We start from the raw sequence: 24263 nt of genomic DNA, 5'->3' as shown, positions 1-24263 counted from the left end.
ATTTGTTTTCAAAATAGTAAAAACAAACAAGAATTGGACTCATACTATGATTTTATGTGGTAAAATGAGTTAAAACTGAGATTGAAATTTGACCTGAGTTTTTTTCCCTGATTTATCTGGATTTTAAAATCAGACCAGAAGTTCTCTGATAACTCCACTAACCATAATGTTACATAGAGATGCCTGGTGACCCCTTGTAAATTGACATCATTTAAAGAAAACTAACTAGTAAAAATAATGCATGAAAGTACGTTCAACACAAAGTTCTTGTAATCTGTAATTTTGGTTTTTAGTTCGCACATCGCACATGAAATGACCTATTTTTCAATCAAGCATGGCCAAAAAGCGAGTTTCTGATAATTATTTTCAGTGCGTATTCTGCTCTACTTATTAACTGCACTCTCACTAATTTACCGTTTTTTACAACATTCTTTTAATTTTTTTGTCTTGGATTAAGCAAATTTTTGCGTACATATCTGCAAACCAGTGATAAAAGAATGCTGACAAAATATTAGATCGCAGATTTTCATATTTCAGTTCAAAAACTAATGATTTATCGCTTAAAGCGTTACTAGCGGTTTAAGAAAAATGCATAAAATATCAATTGTTGAACTTAAATAGAAAACAAAAATATGTGACTATTTTTGTCAGGAATCTTATATGAATGGTTTACATGCATTTTCGCATAAATTGAATCGTTCCAAGACAAAAAATAAAAAAAAGTTGTCAAAACGTTCAATCTGTGAGAGTGCAGCTTTAAACACTTCCAAATGATACCAAAATATATGGGGTTATCAAGCAAGTTCACATATTTGTGTATTGGATATCTTAAACAACAGAGGGAGGATATGTTCGCGGAAGTATTCATTCTAAACTAGGTCATAATCACACGCACAAACGCCATCTTTGAGCTGTAACAACACGCTACATTTAACTCACAAAATATGTTTGTTTTAGAGACCAACATAAACGAATAATCAAAACGTCCATTCAATGATTCGGGCGACCTGTCTACTGCTGTATAAACATGAACATATGTTCGACCTATGTTTGCAAAGGATGGCGGCACTGTTATCCCATATTGGTTTGACAGGCACTGCAATTCATAATAGTAGATAAACATCAGCATTGATATGGATTCCAAATAAAATAAATATTTCTATAATTTCCGATCTCTTTCTGTTTCGTATTTTGATCGTTAATCTGTGTCTTAAATGTTTTCATTTGTTGTTTCAAAACTATTTACTCTCCAATGTTTCTGCAGAAGTGAAATGAGAAACGGATGTTACATATATTGTGCGTCAATGATACAATGAAAACTACTGGGACAAGCCTAGTAGTCGAAACAAACCAAACCTGTTAAGCAACGTGGGTAGGAGTTTTAAATTAAGAACTACCGAACAGAGTCTCATTAATATTTGACATTTAAACAACATAAGATGTGAGTACGGGCGATATTTTATTGCATCCACATGGCTCCAACAAACTACAGTGAATATCAATAATACAATGAAAACTACAGGGACAAAGTAAAAAATAAAATTAAATAAATTAAAAAAAATAAATCCTTTTTTCAACATGGTTATGAGTATTTAAATTAAAGACTACCGGACCCAGTCTCTGTAAGACTGGAAATTAAAAAGCCAAATATGTGTAACGGTCCGCTGTAGGCGGCGGATGTGCGTTCATAGTCTCCACTTCTATGCGTTTGCTAGAGCTCAGCTGTCCTGTGAGACATAGTAAGTTGGAACTTCAACAATATTTAAAGCTGTGCTTTCCTGATGGTCGAAGTGTACCCTGTAGGCGGCAGAGGTCTACAGCGGCGGAGGTGCGTTCATAATAATATTCCGTATAAAACAGAAGTACGTTCATACCGGATGTAAACTTGGTTGGTAATATGCAAATTAGCAAAGCCCGGGTTATGTGAGAATAGAGAAGTTAGTGTATATAAAGACCAGTGGACCCCTCCAGGGTCGAGCATGCTTTTTCCTGAAGGAATCTGTTGGTGTTTCATTACGCCAGAAAGCTCGACTATCTGGTGTTTCATTCACTGTCGCACATTATATATGTTTGTAGTCAAAGTCACTTTTTTGGTCCTTGTGGTCAAAGCCGATAACCTTCAGCGGACTCCAATGATTATAGTAGTAAGAGTCTGAATTTTTTTATTCAGAAATCATTTTTTTTCTATTGCTAGATCACTATTTGTACATACTTGAACCAACTGTATGATAAATTTACTGATTTATTCTACAACGGTTGTGAAAATTGTTATATTAACTTAATGTGGTAAGTCAATCTCGTTGGCACGATATGTTAGTTTGTGTTGTGTGGGAATCCGGAGTCCCCGTAGAAAACCAACTTGGGCGGGTTGGTGACTACAAACCAAACTTACAAGCGCCCAGACCAGGAATCGTTATGCGGTTTAATACTGATTAAATCACTGGACAGTCTGGAATAATGGAGCATATATATGAACCCAGTCTATGTCCAGTAGACAGGCCTCTATTATCATATTGTGTGTGCCTGATCTTATATTCAGTCTTCCATCTGAGAGCTGGATAAATGCTCATTAAAGCTGTTCAGAGAATTCTCATGAGATGAACAAATAGCCGGAGATACCTCGTAATTACCTACATTGAATTTGTAACCTATTTCTTCCGCTTTTATTTCTTTCTATATTGGTCCACATGTAACAATATGAATAAATATTTCATTGATTTAATTAATAAGATCATACAAAAAATGCTACAGCTATCAGGCGCGGATCTATGATTTGACGTTTTAAGGGGCGTACTTTAGTGCGCACCTCCACGACATGAACCGCCTTCCCCAGGAACACCCCGAAATAGGATGGACACATGTCAAGTTTGGCTATTTCTATAGTCTACTTATCTAAGATGATGCCAACTAAAGAGACAAGCACAGAAGCTTAAATATACCCAAGATCCTGATTTAAGTCAAACAAACACAAAACAAGAGACACAGCGCGACAAGACAACACACATTGCACACATATTTCAAAATACCGGTATTGGTAATTGTCAGGGTCACCGCTTTGGTGATCAACACCAATTGTCATTTGTATTGATCTGAACTGTTTGCCTGTCAGTGATATCTCTTGTTAAGTTCTTGCTGGTTTCATCTTGAATCAGATAAACATTTGGACTGGGTGCAGATTAGCTGCTAGATATTAGTAATAGTAAGATGACCTGAATTAAAATCTTAATGACTAAGAACGGGCGGAGTGAGCGTCATCTAACTGACTTAGAATACAATGCCAATGGTTGACACAGTGTCAAATCAAAACCTGACGCAGTGAGTGTGTATTGGATGAGTGGCAGCGGGCGGTCCTTTAAATACACACGAAAATTGAAATTCTTAATGATTGAGTCAACTACTTAATGGTTGCCTATCTGTAGTTCATTGGCTGTAAATGTAGGTTGTATTCTAACTTTGTTTTTACCATTTAGGCAGCATGTCCCCGTAGTTCCATTTCGTTTGAATTACGGCCTTTGGTTTTGTGTCTGTTGTCCAAGCCTATTTGTAGTATCAATTTTAACCGCTAGTTTCTACTGTAGTAATGTTACAATTATCGACTATAGAAACATAATCCATTTTTGTTTTCCCTAGAACTTAAATAGATAACAAACGAAAACAGACAAACACAATAAGCATGCTGTTTTCAACACAATTGGATATACGTACAAATTGAAAGCAAATAAAAAATAAATCATCAACATCCATTGATTGCTTATTCACTTGGAAACATCACAAGCCATTAGATATATATTTTAATCTGCATCATGGGAAGTTAACTTTACTTGAATCATATACATACCCAACGGAATCCCATATGCTATGGTTAAAGAGGGGGTAGTGTCAAACCTATTTAGCCAGCAAAACATGTGCCGCTACAAGATTAACGTATATTTGTGATTGTTCATGATAAAGATATTATATATAGCGCATATTGTAAACTTATCCGCTTTTAACATAGCTTTGTTATTGTTAGCTTGTGCAGCTGATAACTTAAGCAGTAAACCTAAAGGCAATGCGAGTCTTCTTAATGTCTTAATAAAACATTCCGGTAACCATGGTTTCTTGGACTGCAGCTCATATCGCTTAACGCATAAACACGGAGTAAAGTGAGACAACTATGCACGTTGGAGTAATACATGCTGTTATACAGTGTCACAAAATAAATATAATAAAATAAATGGCTGTTATTAGAAATGTTGTGCATAATTTAGTTTTTGTAAATATTCCATGCATTGAATAAAATGAGCTTTTTTAATTTTTTGCTCCTCGTTTAAACATATTTATCGTGACACTTCTCACATCTCACAAAATAGTTGTAATGTGATGTACACGTGTAAATTCTTTGTTTATATATATATATATATATATATATATATATATATATATATATATATATATATATATATGTATAACTATATTTTGTTTATCTTTATTGCACATGCTCAGAAGTGTACACGGTTAAATCCATTATGAAAGTAATATTATCGAGAAGTCATAATCCACAATTGATTTCAAGGCAGGTACGTGTATATAACATTAACTTATTTTTATTTTTCAGGATTTCTGTTGCCACCACCGAAATACAGCGAAGCACTAAGATATCCAAAACCAGACAGTTTTACAACAAGTCCCAGACAATTTAACTGCCAAAGTGTCGTCAATATAAGTGACGAAACATATTTGTTCTCAAATAGCTCAGATCCCGCGGAAATACCCTACACCAACTTAGACAGTCATAACCATAGTCATGGAGACACGTTTGGGTCTAAGCTTAAAATAAACGCATGTAAGAAGTGTAACGATGGTAAGCCTCTAATTCTATTAGAGGCCATACCTGAAACCCTGGCGTCGTCAGGGGAAAATTGTGTAGAGAAAACTTACGCGCAGTTGGAGGTGGTTGCTGCCGGGCACACAAGCTTTACGACCCTCAAAGAAGGGGATACTAAGGCGGAAGTACGTGCGAAGAACGATTGCAACTCAAAAGAGTTGGCCAGCCAGGCTATGTGCGGTGTTGGGGCGAGGGACGGCTGTGAAGGGTTGGCGGAGGTTATGGGAGGGATGAATCACTGCAGGGAGGTCGCTTCTGCCAATGCTAAAGTAATGCCTGTGCCAGTAAACGGCATGATCACTCCTGATAAAATGATGGTTGAAACGTTGCTTAGTGAGATGAGTGAAATCAACAATGACTCTCTTCTTGTCAATGGAGACATTGAGGACATGAACGGTGATATATCTGATTTAGATGATTTTGACGATGATTTGCCTCCGCCTCCAAGAGAAGTGCTGGAGATGGAATGTAGCATGGAACCAGAAGCCCAGACTAAACAAGATTTACATGATCTAGCACAAGTATTATCCCGAGAGGCAACAGAAAGGAGAGACAGTGACTCTGGTAGCAGTGAGCATGCACCTCTCTTACAACAACCACCTGATGCTCAATCAAATTATCCCAAAGATACTTTCGACGAAAATGTCGACGAGAGTATAAAGTACAAAAGAAAGGTTGATAATGGTCATGAATATGCTGAAAGCGGTTATACAGAATCTAGCCAAATGGAATTTAGGGAACATCTTTTTAACAAATCAAACGATCATGCTGTGGATACTGTTATTTATTCGGAACCGGAGTTTTCATCCTCAGATATATCGATAAAAAAATCCGGTGGATCGCCAAAAAGTGCAATCGACATGTGTCAGAGAACGCTTAAAAGAACTAACAACGGCATGGATCACACTGTGTATGAATTGAGTCCTTCAGAATCGTTCTGTTACTCTGCAGACAATGTGCAAGATGACAGTAAAAGGCTTCAAGAGCATTCGAGCAATGAAGCCATATGTAGAATAGGACGAAGTTCATCAAGTTTGACAGAGCCTACTAAGAAAAGACAACCCTTAAGCAGAGATACGAGTGTTTCGTTCAAGAAACCGCTAGTAGTTGGACCGCGGGGCGGAGAACGGGCGTCTGTCCGGGTAGATATGCAACCACGTGACGGTGAGGTGGAACCAGCGGACGGGGAGCCCCTGGTTACCCCAAACACCCACAACTCTATCACCTCCATACCTTCAAACATTGTACGTAACTATGTTGTATAGTTATTACTTTAATCTGTTGATATAGCTGCAGAATCGTATTCAGTACGAGTATAAAATTGTAGTCCAAATTTAGTCATTTTCAACTTTTATAAATACATGTATTATGCAACTTGTATCATTTGTGTCGAACGTTCCAATAATTGATACATGTATTCGTGTGACAGGCATTGGCAGTGAGAAAAACGAATTAATACAGCATGATTAAATAGCGTTCTTCCATGCAAGTGAAAGTTTAGAGCAGGTATATATTCCATTGTTTGTGAGTTTTGTTGGCTTGCGAACTGTTATACTTAAGGCCCTTTTGTGGCAAGAGTACTGTTAAACAAACGTTTTGAGGAGCTACTATATTGTCTATGAATGCATTTTCTTCTCTGGAGATTTAATTGGATAAAATGTATATATCCTATCTATTTCATATATGTAACACAATACAGTTTTCTAAAAGTACCAGGAAAAGGCTTTGTTTGCCACATGATTTCGTCTTATATATTCATGAGTGCACTCCGCCCACATATATGTAGACATTTTACCACAGTTGTTGATAAGGACAATGTCAAATTTTGCAATCATTATACACCAATTGATAATGCAGTTCATGTAGGTTCTTTGGATAGCAATCAATTCATAGGCAACATTCTAACTAGATTCAATATAATGCATTCGGTAGAACATATTAAGAAGTAGACCATTGTATCGCCAACTAAAACATCAACATCGCCAGGGGATGCCAACGCTCGTTAGTTCTTCCATCGATTAAGTGGCATTTCATGACACGCAAATTTAGTTATAGTAATCGGACTTGCTATACATAAACATGTGCAGACAAATTCACAATTCTTATCAGTTTCTTGTAAACATCAGATTTTAACTATTTGTACGTCAACGACGTCACAAAGACGGTAGTTCTATATCGATTAACAAAAACAATCGATTTCGATTTGTTGAAAAACAACAACCAATGTTATAACAGTTTTCTACCTTAATTTAAAGTTTGTTTTTCCCGTGTTTCAGAACCTGGAGGACAGCCGTACCTATTACAAGCGCAAGGCGGCTGACAGAGGGACGCTCTACTGCGCCATCGGGGGCATCACCGTCGTCGCCATCATCGTGTTCTTGCTCATCTACTTCGCATAGACGCTTGCTTCTCCAGTTTCCTGGCCGTTTGTTTGCATTATTGACTGTTTTTGTTTTCCATCCCTGTTCATGTTTGTATATTGAGATATTTCATTGCAGTGTTCAAGTTTATTAAATTAGCGAATTGCCCTTGTCTTGCTGTAGCATTTAGACAGTAAAAAATCACAAATGGCAAACACACGATGTTAAGCAAACAACAGCACCATCAAATTGTGCAAAAGCCCAATGCTGACATGTCTTCACATCGCTGTAACTGTGCCATAAAATGATTTGAAAATATAATATATACCGTATACTACCACATTGAAGAATCACCTTAAACTGGAATCGAAGGATCCGCCGATGCTTATGTCGTTTGATGTCCAGGCGAACTGCTGCGGGTGGCTAGATTTTCAGGTCGACAAGAATCGAAAACCTTCGTACACGTTTGATAATTCACTCGGATAGCCAAGCATTCTTGCTTAGTCAGTTATACCCTTTTGGTGAGTTCGGGTCTCTATAAGATTTCTACGTCGTACGTAGATAATTCGTTTATCGTGCTAGTAATAACACCGAACTTTTAGAGAGTAGCACTTGCCAAAGTGTTTCATAAACAAGAATAAATGTTCATAATGTTTGTTAATTATCAATCATACTGTTAGAAAATGCGCCAAGATTTCCACCTGTATGGTTAAATAGCTTTATAGTTTGATTGTGTGCTCTAAATAGACCCTGGGCGTCTAGAAGATTGGTAGAAACAATTGACGAACAAAAGTATCTCTCGTAGTGGTAAACCCTGTAAGTGACAGCAACATTTTCTAAAATCCTTCTTATCTAGATAACACAAATAACAAAACGTCAAATAAACAGAATAACACAGAAACAAGCGTCTTTTTGTGTGTTTCTTCTTAGCGTATTAGGTCATATACACTGTTCTCGACATTGACAAGATTACAAAGAAAATTATAAATAAAAATCAATTTTTAAAAGTCAGGGGCAAATGCCTTCAACCTTTCGTGGGTGTACATATTCTTTACTGCGATTATTCATATTTTACAGTTATGTAAAATTGTCCATAATTTTTCTTTTAAAAGAATGTCAGTAAACCTAATAGACAGCTTCAAAACCCTTCGTTCGATTAACAATGATTTTTAAACTATCTGCGCATGCGCGCAGGTAGCGTTAAGACCACAAACTCCAAAGAACTACTTCTATTCATGTCGTTTTAACCCATTTTTTTGTCTCAATGCGCTCTATGTTTAGCAGAATGACGTCGAAACCATACAAATAGAAGATTGGTCGTGTTGCAGTCCGAGTATGAGTTGTTGTTGTTCGGCTCTTTCCGCGCTGTAATTATGTATCCCGGCGTTTTATTTTTAGCAGAATATAACTATTTTTAGATCGTTATATTTATCAGATTAATGAGGGTCAAGATAGTGGAGGCTCAGGTAGGATGATAGCATACAGCAGTGATATTCACTCGAGTTTAGCCATGATGTTTCAGAAATTATTACCGACCGTAAGTGTCCCATCGCCTGCAGGATTTGTTATTAAAACCTGACGTGACCCTGAAGCACGCTTATTTGCAATGGTGATGTTTTATTCGACTTTTATGAGATAAGAAACAAATATAATTATTGTCTTAGTGTTAAAATAGTTGTATCTCAGGTTTCGCATTGCTAATGCTTCAAATAATATACATTGTAATTTACCTGCTACACAATAACAAGATACTATTCATTTTATGATTTTAGGCGTATATATTTCTAATGAGATGTTTTCATTTTTTGCATAAAAGCTTCGTTCCGGTATATTCTTGGCATACTTAGACATTAGGCTTTCAATTTATATAAGCACACATGCCCGGATACGACAGTGAGTCATGAATACGTTTGGTGAAGTAAAGTAGTTCGGATTAAACCTGTTTAACATCAAAAGAGTACGAAGCATTCATAATAGCACTAGTACTATTTCTACACAGGTATATATACTTACATAAAACATTAATAACATTAAATTTATCAATAAACTTTAAAAAGCACAATCATATTCTCATTCATAAAAACAGACTAGTTCCGATAATCAATAAATAGTTTGAACTACATTAACTGACCTATATTCTAAACATAGTTTCTACATACATTAACTGATCACATGTTTGTCCTCACCGCGGGAAAACGACCATCTGATAAGCTCTGCATTTTAAACGGTATTATTGCTAAAGTTGCTCGTAAAAATAAAATCATTTTCCTTAAAGAATTAAAACGTGTAAGTTCATAAAATTTGTCTAACGTATGCTATCTAATCAAAGCACCGAAAAGCCGATTGAAAAGAGCATTTACTGTAACTTCAAATACATGGGGATACGTCGACTGAATTGATATAAAGCTGTGCATTTTGAATGGAATTATTGCTGAAGTTGTTTGTAAAAAAATGATTTTCCCTAAACAAAACGTTTATGTTAATAAAATGAAATTATATATATATATATATATATATATATATATATATATATAATATATATATATATATATATATATATATATATATATATATATATATATATATATATATATATATATATATATATATATATATATATATAGTATTTTCCTATCGTATGATATCTAATCAAAGCAACGAAAAAACTTTACAAAACCATTGAAATGGGGCATGCATTGTAACACTTAATACATGGGGATGGGCGATTACGACGATTGAAGTGACATTTACAAAAACAAAATGACACAAGGCGCCATAAATATATAGATATGTTTGTTTCTTCGCCCAGTGTGGGCACAAGCGCTCTCGGTACATTTTTCACTTTTATTTATGTGCCCTTCACCCATTCCCATAGTTCAAATAAAATTTGCAACTCTCACATATTTGCCCGCAGGTAGTCTTTCAGCGCCTCGCGCTTTGATTGGCTTTTTGATTGTATATATTCTTTCAAAATCAACTTCCAACTTGACGATTGATTCGCTTTATGACTAAAATACATGACGTAGGACAATAGTTAATAATAGATAGTAAAAATTAACAAATATGAAAAGTACACACGCACACACACACGCACACGCACGCACGCACGCACACACGCACACACACACACACAGTTTCATGCTTCCTATATCAGAAGTTGTATGCAAGTGTTCGGAATTATTCTATTTTAAACAGGCAGCCAAGACAGTTTGAAGAATGAATATTCGACATCAAATTAATTACTTTTTCTCTTTTTCTACTTACATTGGTCAAATGGTTGAAACATGATAAAATCATTATGAGACTGATGGAACGCAAAGTTTTAAACATTAGCTTAACAAAATTATGTAGGATAGTTGTCTACGTCCGATTGTAGCTGAAAGGATTTGGCACTGTTGCTCCGGCTGGACTCATTCGGATGCAGATGTCGGTATCTGGCCGTTGTGAACTCTTTATTCTTTATTTCCCTTTAAATTGATGCTGGCTCCGATTAAGGTCTGTTTCGCTGACCGCTTCAGGGCCAACATCATTCGAAACTCCTCGGCTATTTTCATCGAAATTAACCTCGGACGTATGCCGGTACATCAATAGAAGTGATTCGTTAAATTTTGAATTATATCATTAATAAAATGTAGAAGTTTAGCTTATATTTGTTGATCTAAGATTAAATTGATTACCAGTGAAGTGTATTATTGCACACATAATTAAAATTACCAAGAATTAAGGCATTAACTGCAAAATTAAATTACTACGCGATCTACTTACATCGGACTTAAACATACCAATTTCTGAGTATGTAAACCGTCCATATACATTCGAGGTTGTTTTCGTTAAAAATTGCCGAGGAGTTCCGAATGGGCCCACATGCATTGTTTTGTACATTGCGTGCCTCACGCTAAGGGTCTGCTAGTCACCAGTCAGGGTATTTATTGAATGTTTGACTTCTGAGGTAACCTTTCCCTGTAGTTTCTTATGAATTATTATTAATATTGAAACATAATACTTTGTTTACCTTGGTATTTAGCCCTTTGCTATCGGGGAATCTTGCCGGAAAGTTGCGTACATAGTTTGCTATCATAATATATATAACTACGCAATATGATTTTAGAATATGTGCCAGGAATTGTATTTGTACTTGTTAATAGTCCGGTCATATCGTGACAAAAGTTCACGAGATTGTGCTCTTTTGATTAAATAGGAATGTAATCTAAGCCTAAAAATCACAACTATTTTTGTTGAGAAATCGCCCTGACTATGGTTTTTATAACCCCAATTACCAGGTTAGGAAAAAGCGCTGACTGCCTGTTTTGCACGATGCCTATGGTAGATTTGACCATTTGGCCTTTCGAAATAACGTTCAGCCTTTCCTTTTGGAAATTTGACGTTGGAAGCCATCACCTATTGCATGACTCATTTGGCAACTCATTTGGACGATTATCAGTCAGTAAGCATTTCTTTATTAGTTTCCATTTATGCATACATACAGCCAGTCAGATAACAAAACTAAGCTCATCAATATCCACATGCAAACCAATATTATATTCGTCTGGCAAATCAGTCAGGCATTCAATTCTTTAGTTAGATATATATTCTTTCTTGCAGTGTCCAGTCAATAGTCAACAAGTGAACTAACCAAACTGTACGAAGTTAACAAAAAACTTTTCATGTCTGTAATAGCCAGTTTAATCTAATCGTAGGTGGAAACAATTGGTCTCAGTGACCACGTCAAGCACTGTTCATTAATATTTTTCAAGCCAATCTCTGATTAATAAGTAACGCGAAGCAATGGCTGGATTGATAGCCCCAATCATCTCACGTGTCATTTTAGGAAAAAAACGATTATATCGATGTAATCTAGTAAGTGGAAGGACGTATGTAGCAGTACAGCCAGGGAAAACGTATCAATTAACAAGGTCACCATGGAAAAGGTCTCCAATGGAAAACACTGTAAGTAAAACATAGTGGCATAGTGTCAGGAAAGTCCTGTTGGGAAGGATTAAGATAAGAACGGTGCACTTTTTATTTTTTGTTAAACGAGGAGCATATGTTTGGGTTTTCAAACAAGGACACATTATACGAGTGCACATACGATTTTACTAAAACCAATATTGGAGAAAGTATATAGTGAGAATATAAACCATTACAGCATCTTTAAGGACAAATGCTAACCCAAACTATTCATTCACACTTTAATTCATTCTAGATTTAATTTAGATTCACATTATCAAAACAATTCTGGCAAGACATTTTAGCACCAAAGTATCTAGGTTATAATCAGTTTAAGGTGAAATGAAATCAGCTTAAAGAATGCTAAGTCAAGAAGCAGATAGGCGATCTTAAGCAGACATTAACCTAAAATAAACAATTTTGAAATATGAAATAGTTATCATCAGTGATACTGGTTGACCTATTTGGTTGAATATACCAACAACTGTGACTTCTGATGGGTTTTATAGCCAGGAAAAGATATGATGGCCCCAATTTCTCGAAACTCCTTAAGTCCCTTATAACATGATTAAGCTAATCTCACTATTTTGTTGTTCTATAAAATGTGTTATATTTACTTCTTCAAGAGGGTTTAGAAATTATGTAGGAATAATCTGTATGATTATCAGAATAAACCATTTTTCATTATCAAAATCCATTTTCAGTATGTATTTTTGCTAATTAAAATAAGCGACTTAAGTTTGTTTAGCTTAAGAAGTTTCGAGAAATTGGGGCCGGGTGCTTAGCAGATGCTTGGACTTAAGTGAATATAATTTAGTTCACAAATATTGAAAAGTTACTTCTACGGAATAAGAAACTCGAGGTACATTGTTTATCGTGCTAGTAAAAACACATACATTTAGAGGGACACGCCTGCCAACGCGTTTTGTGAAAATAATCATATTGTATGTGAATTATCAATCTATGTTTAAGCAATTACGCCAAGAATTTCACGAGCGTTGGTTAAGCAGCTGCTTTGTTGTTGAGAAGATGCATGAACTAAATTGAGTGTTCTTCGTTGATTAGAAATGTGATAGAAACATTCATAACAACAGTATATGTCAACAACAGTTGCTGAAATACTTTGTTATCAGATAATGAACAAAATAAAACAACTTTCCTTTGTAGAACAACTAGAAGGCTAGAAAATATTTTTTGATTCTCTTTAAGTACATTTGTACATGATTTTTGTCATCCACTGTTTTATGAAAGCTGAACATTATTTTGAACAAACTTAAGAAAAAGATTAAAGTTCGCGCAGAACAATTTTTGCATTAAAAATAGTTGATCGTTCTAGAATGACATGTGACGAGTCACCTAAATCGTCTAATGACACAATCTGGAGGGAATGTCAAAGGATATTGTCCTGTCTGTACTCTCAGGTTATTCGGAACGGATAAGGCTGCGTCTGCTTGATTTGCACAAAGTTTTGCAAAACGACAATGTTTTATTTATGGACATTTGAATATGTATTTTGCTTTATGCCTTGTCTCTGGTATATTTAATAAAAATAAACATGACACATATATATATTTACTAAAAGTTGCATATAAATTTATAAACATTGACCTTTTCGTAAAGGTGTTAAGTGCTGGTGTTAATTAATAAAATCAAACTGGGTGAGCCCTGACACATGTAGTCCGAACACTTTAATTAGAACAATGAATAGAAGCAACTACTAAGTTGCTTGGTGTTAAAAAGTATATATTGTTGCTGACCCATCTATGTTTAAATCTTCTGAATGTATTGAAATCAATACAATGAATGAATGAACAGCAGATTTAAGAAAATGGACAAAACATAATTTAGAACACTAAGCAATGAAACCCTTAGTAATTAAGGTTAATAAGTTGGACAATTATCAGATAGAAAGCCATTCATTATACCCTTCAATTCTTCCAGACATCCAGCCAGTCAGATTACAAAACTGAGCTCATCACTATCGACATGCAAAACATCTGGCCAATAAACTAGTTCGTAATTCCGTCCTTCACTCAGTCAGTCAGCAGCTAATCTTTCATGGCAGCCATTCATTCAGTCAATCATCAAATTTTAAGACTATATGAAGCTTGCAAAGTGCTTTTTTTGTATTGACATTTTTTTCGGAATGACATGTAATCGTCAGTTTATTATTAACATGGATGGAAACAATACATCATAGGTCTCATATCCACAGCATTATAATAAAAGTGAAACAATTGTGAACCAATCGTCTCGCAGACGTGTCATTTTTAAAAAAAAAAATCGGTTGTGCCGACATAATATAGATCAAAGTGCTGAAAGCACTGATGGACTAGGGCTTCATTTAGGGGAATGTTGATAACCATGTTCTAAGCATTAAACAAATCGGCTCACATCACAAGGGGTCACTGTTTAATGGGCTAGCTTAAACTTTAGACTAAAACTGCTTGCAAGCTGCAAAGGAAATTTTAAAAGTGTGGGTAGAGGAGGGGGGGGGGCTAAAGTGTTTAATCAGATAAAGTCATAGTTCTTTTGAAAATCTCAATGTCGTTAAATCAGACCTAAACAAATTAATTTACGTGGTTGGCGTATGTTAACCAAAGTACACATACTTCTTTAATTTGATTAAATCATTTTTTATCAAAGGTCTGTTATTTGATGTTTCAGAGAAGATTTTCAATGATGTAATTATATCCTATATAGAAAACCTGTCACCTCTTTCAGGGAAGCTTTAAACCACAGGGCCATACTTTGGATAATATTTGTAAAAGACATCAATAAATGCAACAGTTGGCCATTCTTGTATTGTCCTCTGTCTCTGTCCTGATAGCTTCCTATCTCAATAGTTGCAAATGGTTGTAGGTTCATGATTCTCCTGGTCATTGGTCATACAGAAAGATGTTGAATGTAGAATAAAGAAGCTTTCATTTCAGGCACTCCGAATTGAATAGAACTGTACCATTTGGAGTGCCTAGAATTTGTAGGGTTCCTAGGCAACATGTATCAGGTGTTGCAGTACATTTACTTTACTACAAATACTTTTACCCGCCCTTGTAAATCTAAAAAGCTTTCATTTCGCAAAAGTAGTTCATATATTAAACTAAAATAAGGTTGCTAAATCAGAGTTTGAATAATTCTGATATCTAGATGTGCCTTTAATTGCAGCAATTTAGTGTCCAACTCATGATGTCAATTGAGCTGGTTAAGCAATACTGCATTTCCTTGGTGTGGGGATTGCTTTATTAACTTGAATAAACAAACAGTTCTTGCGTTGGAAAGTACAATGTATTAACAATGTTACATGCAATTTTCTTGACCTGACTCCATCCAAGCCTTTAATCTAAGATCAACATGTACTTGGGGCTATGTGTTTTATCAATGAGAACTATAAATTATGTTCAATTTAGTGCCACTTATGATATATCATTCCACATACAAAACCACTAGAATTTTCTTTAAAACAACTAGCATTAATATCCTATGTTATGATAAAACCATTGCCAAGTTGATAATTTGAAAACACTAGAAATTTTTATCTTGTAAGGGTTTGACATAGTCGTTCTAGACAGCTGGACTTGTTTTGCAGTTACTTTGAAAATCTTTAAAAGCTAAACTGATCAAGGCTGGAGCAAAGAACTCACAATACCAAAAGGGATTTTAAAGACTTAAGAGATCATTCTCATATCACCTATACCATTAGTTTTTATCTACAAACTTAAGTCAACATAAAAATGTTTTACATTAATATTGCAATGAATAAAACATATTGCAATAACATAGCAATCAAGTATGATCACTATAAGCCTAAACATGAGATTTCAACATTTTCCAGATAAACAATAAATAATTTTACTTAATAATTTTCTCGATACTTACACAAGCTGGAAAATGGTCTCTTTTTGAAAACTTCCCATATTTCATGGCTTTCATCATTCAAACTAACATTTCGCTTGTTATTTCAATATTCAATGATTTTGTAAACATTCATAAATGATGGTTAAATCTAAGATTCATACTAATTATGCCTACCAAAAACACCTGACTGACCAATTAGAATCCAACTTCGGCAGGGCTTATTGGTGGTTCAGTGAAATCAACCATGACCTCCCACAATCTGCACTGATCAACAGTAGTAAATGCATTGTTTCCATTGTTCTTATTTTCATAAAGTTAGAAAACAACTGCAGTGAATAAAATGTATTCCTTATCACTGAGAAATTATTTAGAAGGAACGAAGCCGACGGTTACATTTAGTGGGATATCAAATCCTACAAATATATTCATCATTTTATGTAACCGTATTTACTATAAATGTTAAAGTTTTGAAAGTCTAAAAAGTTTCAATTTTTGTATATTTTGTGCTTCATTTAATTTCATTCTTTGAAAATTGTTTTTTTTAGTGTTCAATCCCAAGCATACTTGTTCACATTTAAGTGCAAGACAAGTCTCTAAATTATGATCTGAATAAATTTTTATATTAATGTTATGTCATATAAAAGATATACATATATTGTACTTTTTAAAAATAACAGTTTTTCATCTGTTTAAAATTATTTCAGATGCTGTGCATTGAAATTTGATTATGAGTTAAAACTATGATGGGAATAATTCAAGGGAATGTTTTTTTGTGATTTCTAGCATTAAAATTGTCTGAATCGCCTGAAAATTTATAAATTACGTAAGGTACCGGGTATTCTCAAATTGGTCACACTCTTTGAACGTTGTACTGTCTTCATTTTGTTTGTCTCAAATTTAATACAGCATTGGCTTCACTTGTTGTTTATTAAAGGGACTGTACACCAGATTGGCATCAAAACAGTTTTTTTTCTTTAACGAATCTAAGGACAATTTTTTAATAAACTATTTTACTCTTTGATATCGTTATTGTAAATAAAATACCAAAATGTAAAAAAATTGCAGTGCAGTGTCGAATCCACTATGCTATTTAGACTTACTCTTACTGGGTGGAATTTCCAGATATATACCTAACTCGCTTAAATCACGTAATAACATCAACGGCAGATTACACATAAGGAATGAATTATACTCGGTAGACATACAATGTACCTAGTATTCTTTTTTTAATGGAAAAAAAAACGAAATAACTGCTATTAATAAATTATTTGTAAACTATGTGCATCATCAGTTAGTTAGTTTCAATGCATTAATTGTACATATCGATACCAAGTTAATGTCAGGTTTCTATAAAAAAGAAAGTTTTTTCCTTTTTTATTATTAACTGAGTACAGCCCATTTAAAATGTACCTTATAATGTCTGTGACTTATACAATATTTAATAGTAATGGTCTGCAACCAAGGTTTGTTTGAATTATCAAGGTTTCAAACTGCATTGTGTATGCGATTGGAAAGCTAATATTGAAAGCTCCCTTAGTATAATTTTTAAAAAAATAACATAGACCCTGCAAGGTACGGGATGATTCATAAAGATTTGCACAGTTATTTATGTATAATTGCATTTATTGATACAGGTTACCTTTTTCAAATCTATGATTTAGATTGCAAAGTATAACTTATATAAATAAATATATATTCTTAACTTCTAATAAGTAATTAGTTAATTTGTCAACTGCGCACCAAAACACTGTATCTGAATGTATATGCAAGCTTATGCATCCGTCAGTTGTAACCATGCACCCCCCCCCCCGGTCCAGGGAATAGCAGGGACTTTTACTTTCGGTCCAGCCAACCCAAGCTAAAATCCCCGCCCTGCAGGGATGATCTGATGGCAAAGTTCCCATCAAATCCCCCCCCCCAGCACCCAAGGGACATTAGGTTAAGCCATATCCGCACTGTATTTTCCACGAAGACCCGATACTGCGGGGCCACCTGAAAGGTAAAAACACGGCCCATTTCCCCGGTATACCCCCGGATGTAGGGGCCCTGGTTACAATTGACTGGTGCATACTGATCCATAGTAATCCAATCTCATGCCAATACGATTTCTTGTCTGACATCGCCAGGTAAGTTATTCTTAAGCATAAAAAAAGTCTGGACAGCATTTGAGAAAGGCTGTTGTGAGGTTAAATCTTCATTACTTCACTATGCCACAACATTGGGTGATTACTGATTTTCATTCTTGGCTAGGAAACAAAAAGTGAGATCAAAGCGTCTTCAGAAAAAGAACTTTGATGCACCAGTCAAATGTAACCACGCCCGCCCCCCCCCCCCCAAGGTCTGGGAAATACTTTGACTTTCAGTCCACCAATCCCCTATAAAATCCCTGCCCTACCCTGCGGGAACGAAATGGTGATAAAATCGAACTGGTGGTAAAATCCCTGCCAAATAACCTCGCAACCCAAGGTTCTTATGTAAGGGTAATTCCCCGCTATATTTTGCGGGAAGATACAACCACCGCAATCATCAGGCACTGCGAGGACACCTGAAAGGTGAAAACACTGCCCCTTTCCCTAGTATACCCCGAGGGGGTGGTAACAATTGACTGGTGCATAATAAGATTAGAAATCAAAAGTGAGCAGGCAAATGGCGATGGTTTATCACACAATGTCATTGAACAAATGTACTTACACTCATCATATTCATAAGCCAGATGCTGTGCACATATTAATACATTTGGCTTCATTTAGAATAAAACTTCATAAATAAGTATGCGCATATTTGATATTTATTTATCTCCATTTTGCAAAATTGAAATCACATGATTTTATCAAACGAACTTGTATTGCTTGAAATTCTACGTGTCAAATTAAACATGCTATCCACGGTAAGATGACAATAAATCCGTTTGGTGGTGGTAATCATTCAATGGCGACTTTATTGATAAATTTCTTCAATATAACACGTATAAAATTCACACCATCAGCATCCGGAAGTAGTGATAACATGTACATGTGTGAATCATTCGGCCGCTCTGATCAGAGTGAATGAGTCAATACAGTAGACTGGTACCCGAATTTACTTATTCTCAAAAACACAAATTATAACGTTATACAGGTACGCGGCATATGGTTTTTATTTTACATTAATAGTATTTAAACAATCAATACTAAAAATCATGCTGTATTTAAAAAAGTGCTGAGTGCCATGCAATGATTAGTTAAAAAAATAAACTTTGTATTTAAAAAGAAAATGTCACGGAAACATGCAAATTATGTCGAAAAAAAGAACAGCCCTGTTAATAAATTAATACCAACATTCTATACAAAGGATAACAATACTTTTAAAAACAAACAAACAAATATCCTGGTTGTTTACTACTTAGACCGCACGCTTGATTCGGTTTACGTACCCACAAGACATTTCGAATGCGCGACGGGCACCGTGGTTAGCTGATACTGGTCTCTATTCGGATAAAAGAGAAAGCGGCTACAAGTCTATCAATAAAGAGCTTTGAACGGAAAATGTCGATGCGTACTTTTCCAATATGTTCATATTCTTATTGCATTTAATCTGAGCGTATGCAAGAACATTCATGTAGTTAACCCGATTAACTCACTCGCTACGTACCCATTTCCTGTGCTTCATTAAAAGAACATACAATTAGCTTGTCTTGTTAGGAGAACTATTTTTATTGGATGTTTTCATTGTAATCAGTTCTGGTACTGCTTTGATTATTCAAATTCGCTAACGGCAATCCAATTAAAATACAGCGTATGAATACATTACGTCAGTGAATCCCCGGATGCGGCTTGAAAATGCAGACATCGCGGTTACGGCTATGAACTAGGCCACAAGTGCCCTAGTCCAAAAATGAGAGGACATGTGTAGCAACACATCCACGGAAATACGTATCAATTAACAGCATCACTATGGTATTATACAAAAGGAAGAGATTTTCAATGGAAAACACTGGAGTACATTGACATGTTGTCGGTAAAGTTGCATTGTGGCAAGATCATCAATACGTGATAGTGACGTTAATTCAACTTCTTTTTGGTCTTGTCTCACATGATTACACTTAAACGTCCGTATGGTCGACATATTTTATGGTTAATTTTTAGCGATTCAGCCTTGTTGGGATAATTTGTGCAAAAAGTAAGTTTTTGTCCCCAAAATTTCGATTCTCATTGCAGCGCGCACTTAAGACTTAGGTTAATTTTATCAAAAGATAGTGCACCCTATTAACGCGGTAGATCTTTTTATCTCTAATTATCATCAATATAAGATAATTTAAGGCAAGAAAGATATTTCCTGTTTGATATATGTAGAATATGACGAAGTACATCAAGTTTGACAGAGCCTTCTAAAAATGGCAACCCTTAAGCAGAGATACGAGTGTTTCGTTCAAGAAACCGCTAGTAGTTGGCCCGAGGGGGGCGGGGAACGGGCGTCTGTCCGGGTAGATATGCAATCACCTGACGAGAGGTGGAACCAGCGGACGGGGAGCCCCTGGTTACCCCTATCACACACAACTCCATCACCTCCATACCCTTAAACATTATACGTAACTATGTTGTATACAAGTTTTATTTTAATGTGTTTATATCTGCAGAATCGTATTCAGTATTAGAATTAGGTAGCAGCAAATAATTCATTTATGTCCAACTTTTCAAAACATGTATTATGCTTCTATTATCATTTGTGTCGATCAGAACGTTCCAACAGCTGATACATATATTCAAATGACAGTGTTTTGCAGTGCCAGTGTAAAGATCTTTTGAAACTTAATAATAAGACATGATAAAATAGCATCTTAACCTAATTAATGGAGGAGCTGCTATAGTATCTATGAATACATTCTCTTTTCTTGACAATAATGGGATGTAACTTCTGTATCCTATCTATTTCATAAAAATTACATAATTCTCTAGATGTTAAGACTTTGTTTTCCACATGATTTCGTCTTATATATTCATAAGTGCACTCCGCCCACCAATATGTAGACATCAGTCGTTGATAAGGGCAACGTCAAATTTGCGATCATTAGTTACCGACTATCAGTGCAGTTCATGTAGGTTCTTGAGATAGCAATCAATCCGTAGGCAATATTTGGTAGAACACAGTCAGACATAGACTATTGTAGCGCCAAATAAAACATCAACATCACCAGCGGATGTAACCGTCGGTTCTTCCATCGATTAAGTTGCGTTTCACGACACGCATATTTAGCTATAGGTATCGGACGTGCTATACATAAACATGTACAGACAACTCACAATTCTATCAGGTTTTTTCTTGTTAAAATCAGTGTTTAACTGTTTGTACGCCAACGACGTGATTAAGACGGTAAATATTAAAAATTACGACAAACAAAAACAATCGATTATGATTTTTTGAAAAACGACAACCAACGTTATAACGTAAAGTTTTTTTACTAAAATTAAAAGTTTGTTTACACGTGTTTCAGAACCTGGAGGACAGCCGTACCTAATACAAGCGCAAGGCGGAGGACAGAGGGACGCTCTACTGCGCCATCGGGGGCATCACCGTCGTCGCCATCATCGTGTTCTTACTCATCTACTTCTCATATACGCTTGCTTCTCCAGTTTCCTGGCCGTTTGTTTGCATTATTGTCTGTTTTCGTGTTCCATCCCTGTTCATGTTTGTGTATTGAGATATTTCATTGCAGTGTTCAAGCTTATTGAATTAGCGAATTGCCCATGTCTTGCTGTAGCATTTTGACAGTTAAATAATCAAGATCTACACCTTGGCAAACGTACGATGTTGCGCAAACAACAAAATTATCAAATTGTGCAAAAGTCCAATGCTAGCATGTCTGTTCATCGCTGTAACTGTGGCATAGGATGATCTGGAAAGATATTAGATATACCGTATATAACCACATCAAAATACCACCTTAAACTGTAATCGAAAGATCCGCCGATGCCCATGCTGTTTGGTGTCAAGGCGAACTGTTGCCGTCGGCTAAATTCCAGGCTGACACAAATCAAAGACACCTTCTTTGACGTTACTACATGAACACAAATAAATAAACAACGAGTTTAAACATCGCCATGAGAAAATGTCTAGTTCCCATTAGACATATGCCCTGGGTTTATAATTGCAGCCTTCCTCGCGACCAAAGAAAGGAAAAAAAACATGACCTAAATATAAGATCAGAAAACCTTTTGAAAACATGTTTCTTTTCTATATCTAATTTAGATCAATAGAATCAGAACAATTCTGTCGAGACATTCTCCACCTAATTTACAATGAGTTTATCAAGAAAAATAATCCAGCTTAAATAATGCTAACAAAGGAAGCAGATAGGCGACCTTCACGGAGACGTTAACCTATGGTAAGCTATTTTTAAATAGTCGTCATTCAGTAGTACTGGCTCATTTCCGCGCACGTATACACACAACAATGGCTACTGATGGGTTTAAGAGCCAGAACAGGGTGACGATTTTACCACATGTTTGGACAATAATGTTACTCAGTGCTAATTTGCCGTTTTGAATGTTCCCTCGAACAATATTATGTTGTGAAATCATCATTTTGCATGCACGTACGATAATTCAATCGGATAGCAAAGCATTCTTGCTTAGTCAGTAATACCACATACCCTTAATTGTGATCCCGGGTCTCAATTAGATGATTTAACAAAATCAAATATGTTCTTAAAATTTGGCTGATAAATACTAAAACTTACGAAGTAATAAAACGTTATTTTTACGAAGTGAGAAGATGATTTGTTTATCGTGCTAGTAATAACACCGAACATTTAGAGAGAAGCACTTGCCAAAGTGTTTCATAAACAAGCATAAGTGCTCATATTGTTTGTTCATTATCAATCATACTGTTAGAAAATGCGCCAAAATTTCCACCTGTATGGTTAAATAGCTTTATAGTTTGATTATGTGCTCTAAATAGACCCTGGGCGTCTAGAAGATTGGTAGAAACAATTGACGAACAAAAGTATCTCTCGTACTGGTAAACTCTGTAAGTGACAGCAACATTTGCTGAACTCCTTTGTATCTAGATAATACAAATAACAAAACGTCAAATAAACAGAAAACCACAGAAAGCAGAAACAACTGTATGTTTGTGTGTTGCTTCCTAACGTATTATATCATATACACTGTTCTCGACCTTGACAAGATTACAAAGACAAATATAAATTGAAAACGATTTTTAAAAGTCAGGGGCAAATGTCTTCTACCCAGCAGACATTTCGTGGGTGTACATATTCTTTACTGCGATTTTTCATATTTAACATTTATGTAAAATTGTCAATAAACTGTCTTTTCAAAGAATGTCAGTAAAACTATAGAACAGCTTCAAAACCCTTCGTTCAATTTACAATGATTTTTGGCTTTCTGATTGTATATGTTCTTTCAAAATCAACTTCCAACTTGACGATTGATCCGCTTGATGACTAAAATACATGACGTAGTTTAATATTTAATAATAAATATCGTACAGAAAACGAATATGAAAAGCACACACAAACAAAACAACGTTTCATGCTTACTATATAAGGAATCGTGTGCAAGTGTTCGGATATATTTAATTTTAAACATCTAGCCAAGACATCTTGAAGAATGAATATTCGACAGCAAATTTATTACTTTTTCTTTTTCTTCTTACACTGGTCATCTGGTTGAAAAATGATAAAATCATTATGAAACTGTAGGAACGCATAGATTTATACATTAGCTTAACAAGCTTATGTAGGATAGTTGTCTACGTCCGATTGTAGCTAAGACGACTCGGCAATTTCACTCCGGTTGGACTCATTTGAATTCAGGTGTCTGTATCTGGTCGTTGTGAACTCTTTATTTTTAAAAATGCAGTATTAGTCCCAAACGAGATTTAACACAGTTAATACAATTGTTTTAATATACCCCAAAGGATGAAGAAATGTCAAAAACAATGGTAATTATGAAGGATACCAGGTGTAATTTAAAAGAAATGAGCAGAGATCACGGTATTTCTACCTTATGAGACCATAGTTAATCGCAATTAATCTTCCAGCATTCACCAATCATATAATATTTTTACGTTTTCACCTATTAAATGTATAGTTGTAATTTTGTTAATAGTTATAATTTTTTTCCAAATGCATTAAGTAGTTGAGGGTCTATCACTTAAACCTTATGCTTGTTTTACATGTGTAGGTATTAATTTTGAAACAGAGTGTCACTTTAATTTCCCTTTAAATTGAAGCT

General features: G+C 35.2%; 1 protein-coding gene across 1 annotated transcript in view; it reads left to right on the top strand.

The window, feature by feature from the left end:
* Positions 1-7394, top strand: part of LOC128232356 (uncharacterized) — a 28275-nt gene extending 20881 nt beyond the window's left edge. Inside the window, exons 2-3 of the mRNA XM_052945864.1 lie at positions 4598-6111; positions 7144-7394. Coding sequence (XP_052801824.1) covers positions 4598-6111; positions 7144-7266 — 1637 coding nt within the window. The 3' untranslated portion in view covers positions 7267-7394. The remainder of the gene's footprint in view (positions 1-4597; positions 6112-7143) is intronic.
* The last annotated feature ends 16869 nt before the right edge of the window (positions 7395-24263 follow it).

This window comes from Mya arenaria, chromosome 4, assembly GCF_026914265.1.
Source record: "Mya arenaria isolate MELC-2E11 chromosome 4, ASM2691426v1".
Lineage (NCBI taxonomy): Eukaryota > Metazoa > Mollusca > Bivalvia > Myida > Myidae > Mya > Mya arenaria.
This window is presented reverse-complemented; position numbering and strand designations above follow the sequence as displayed.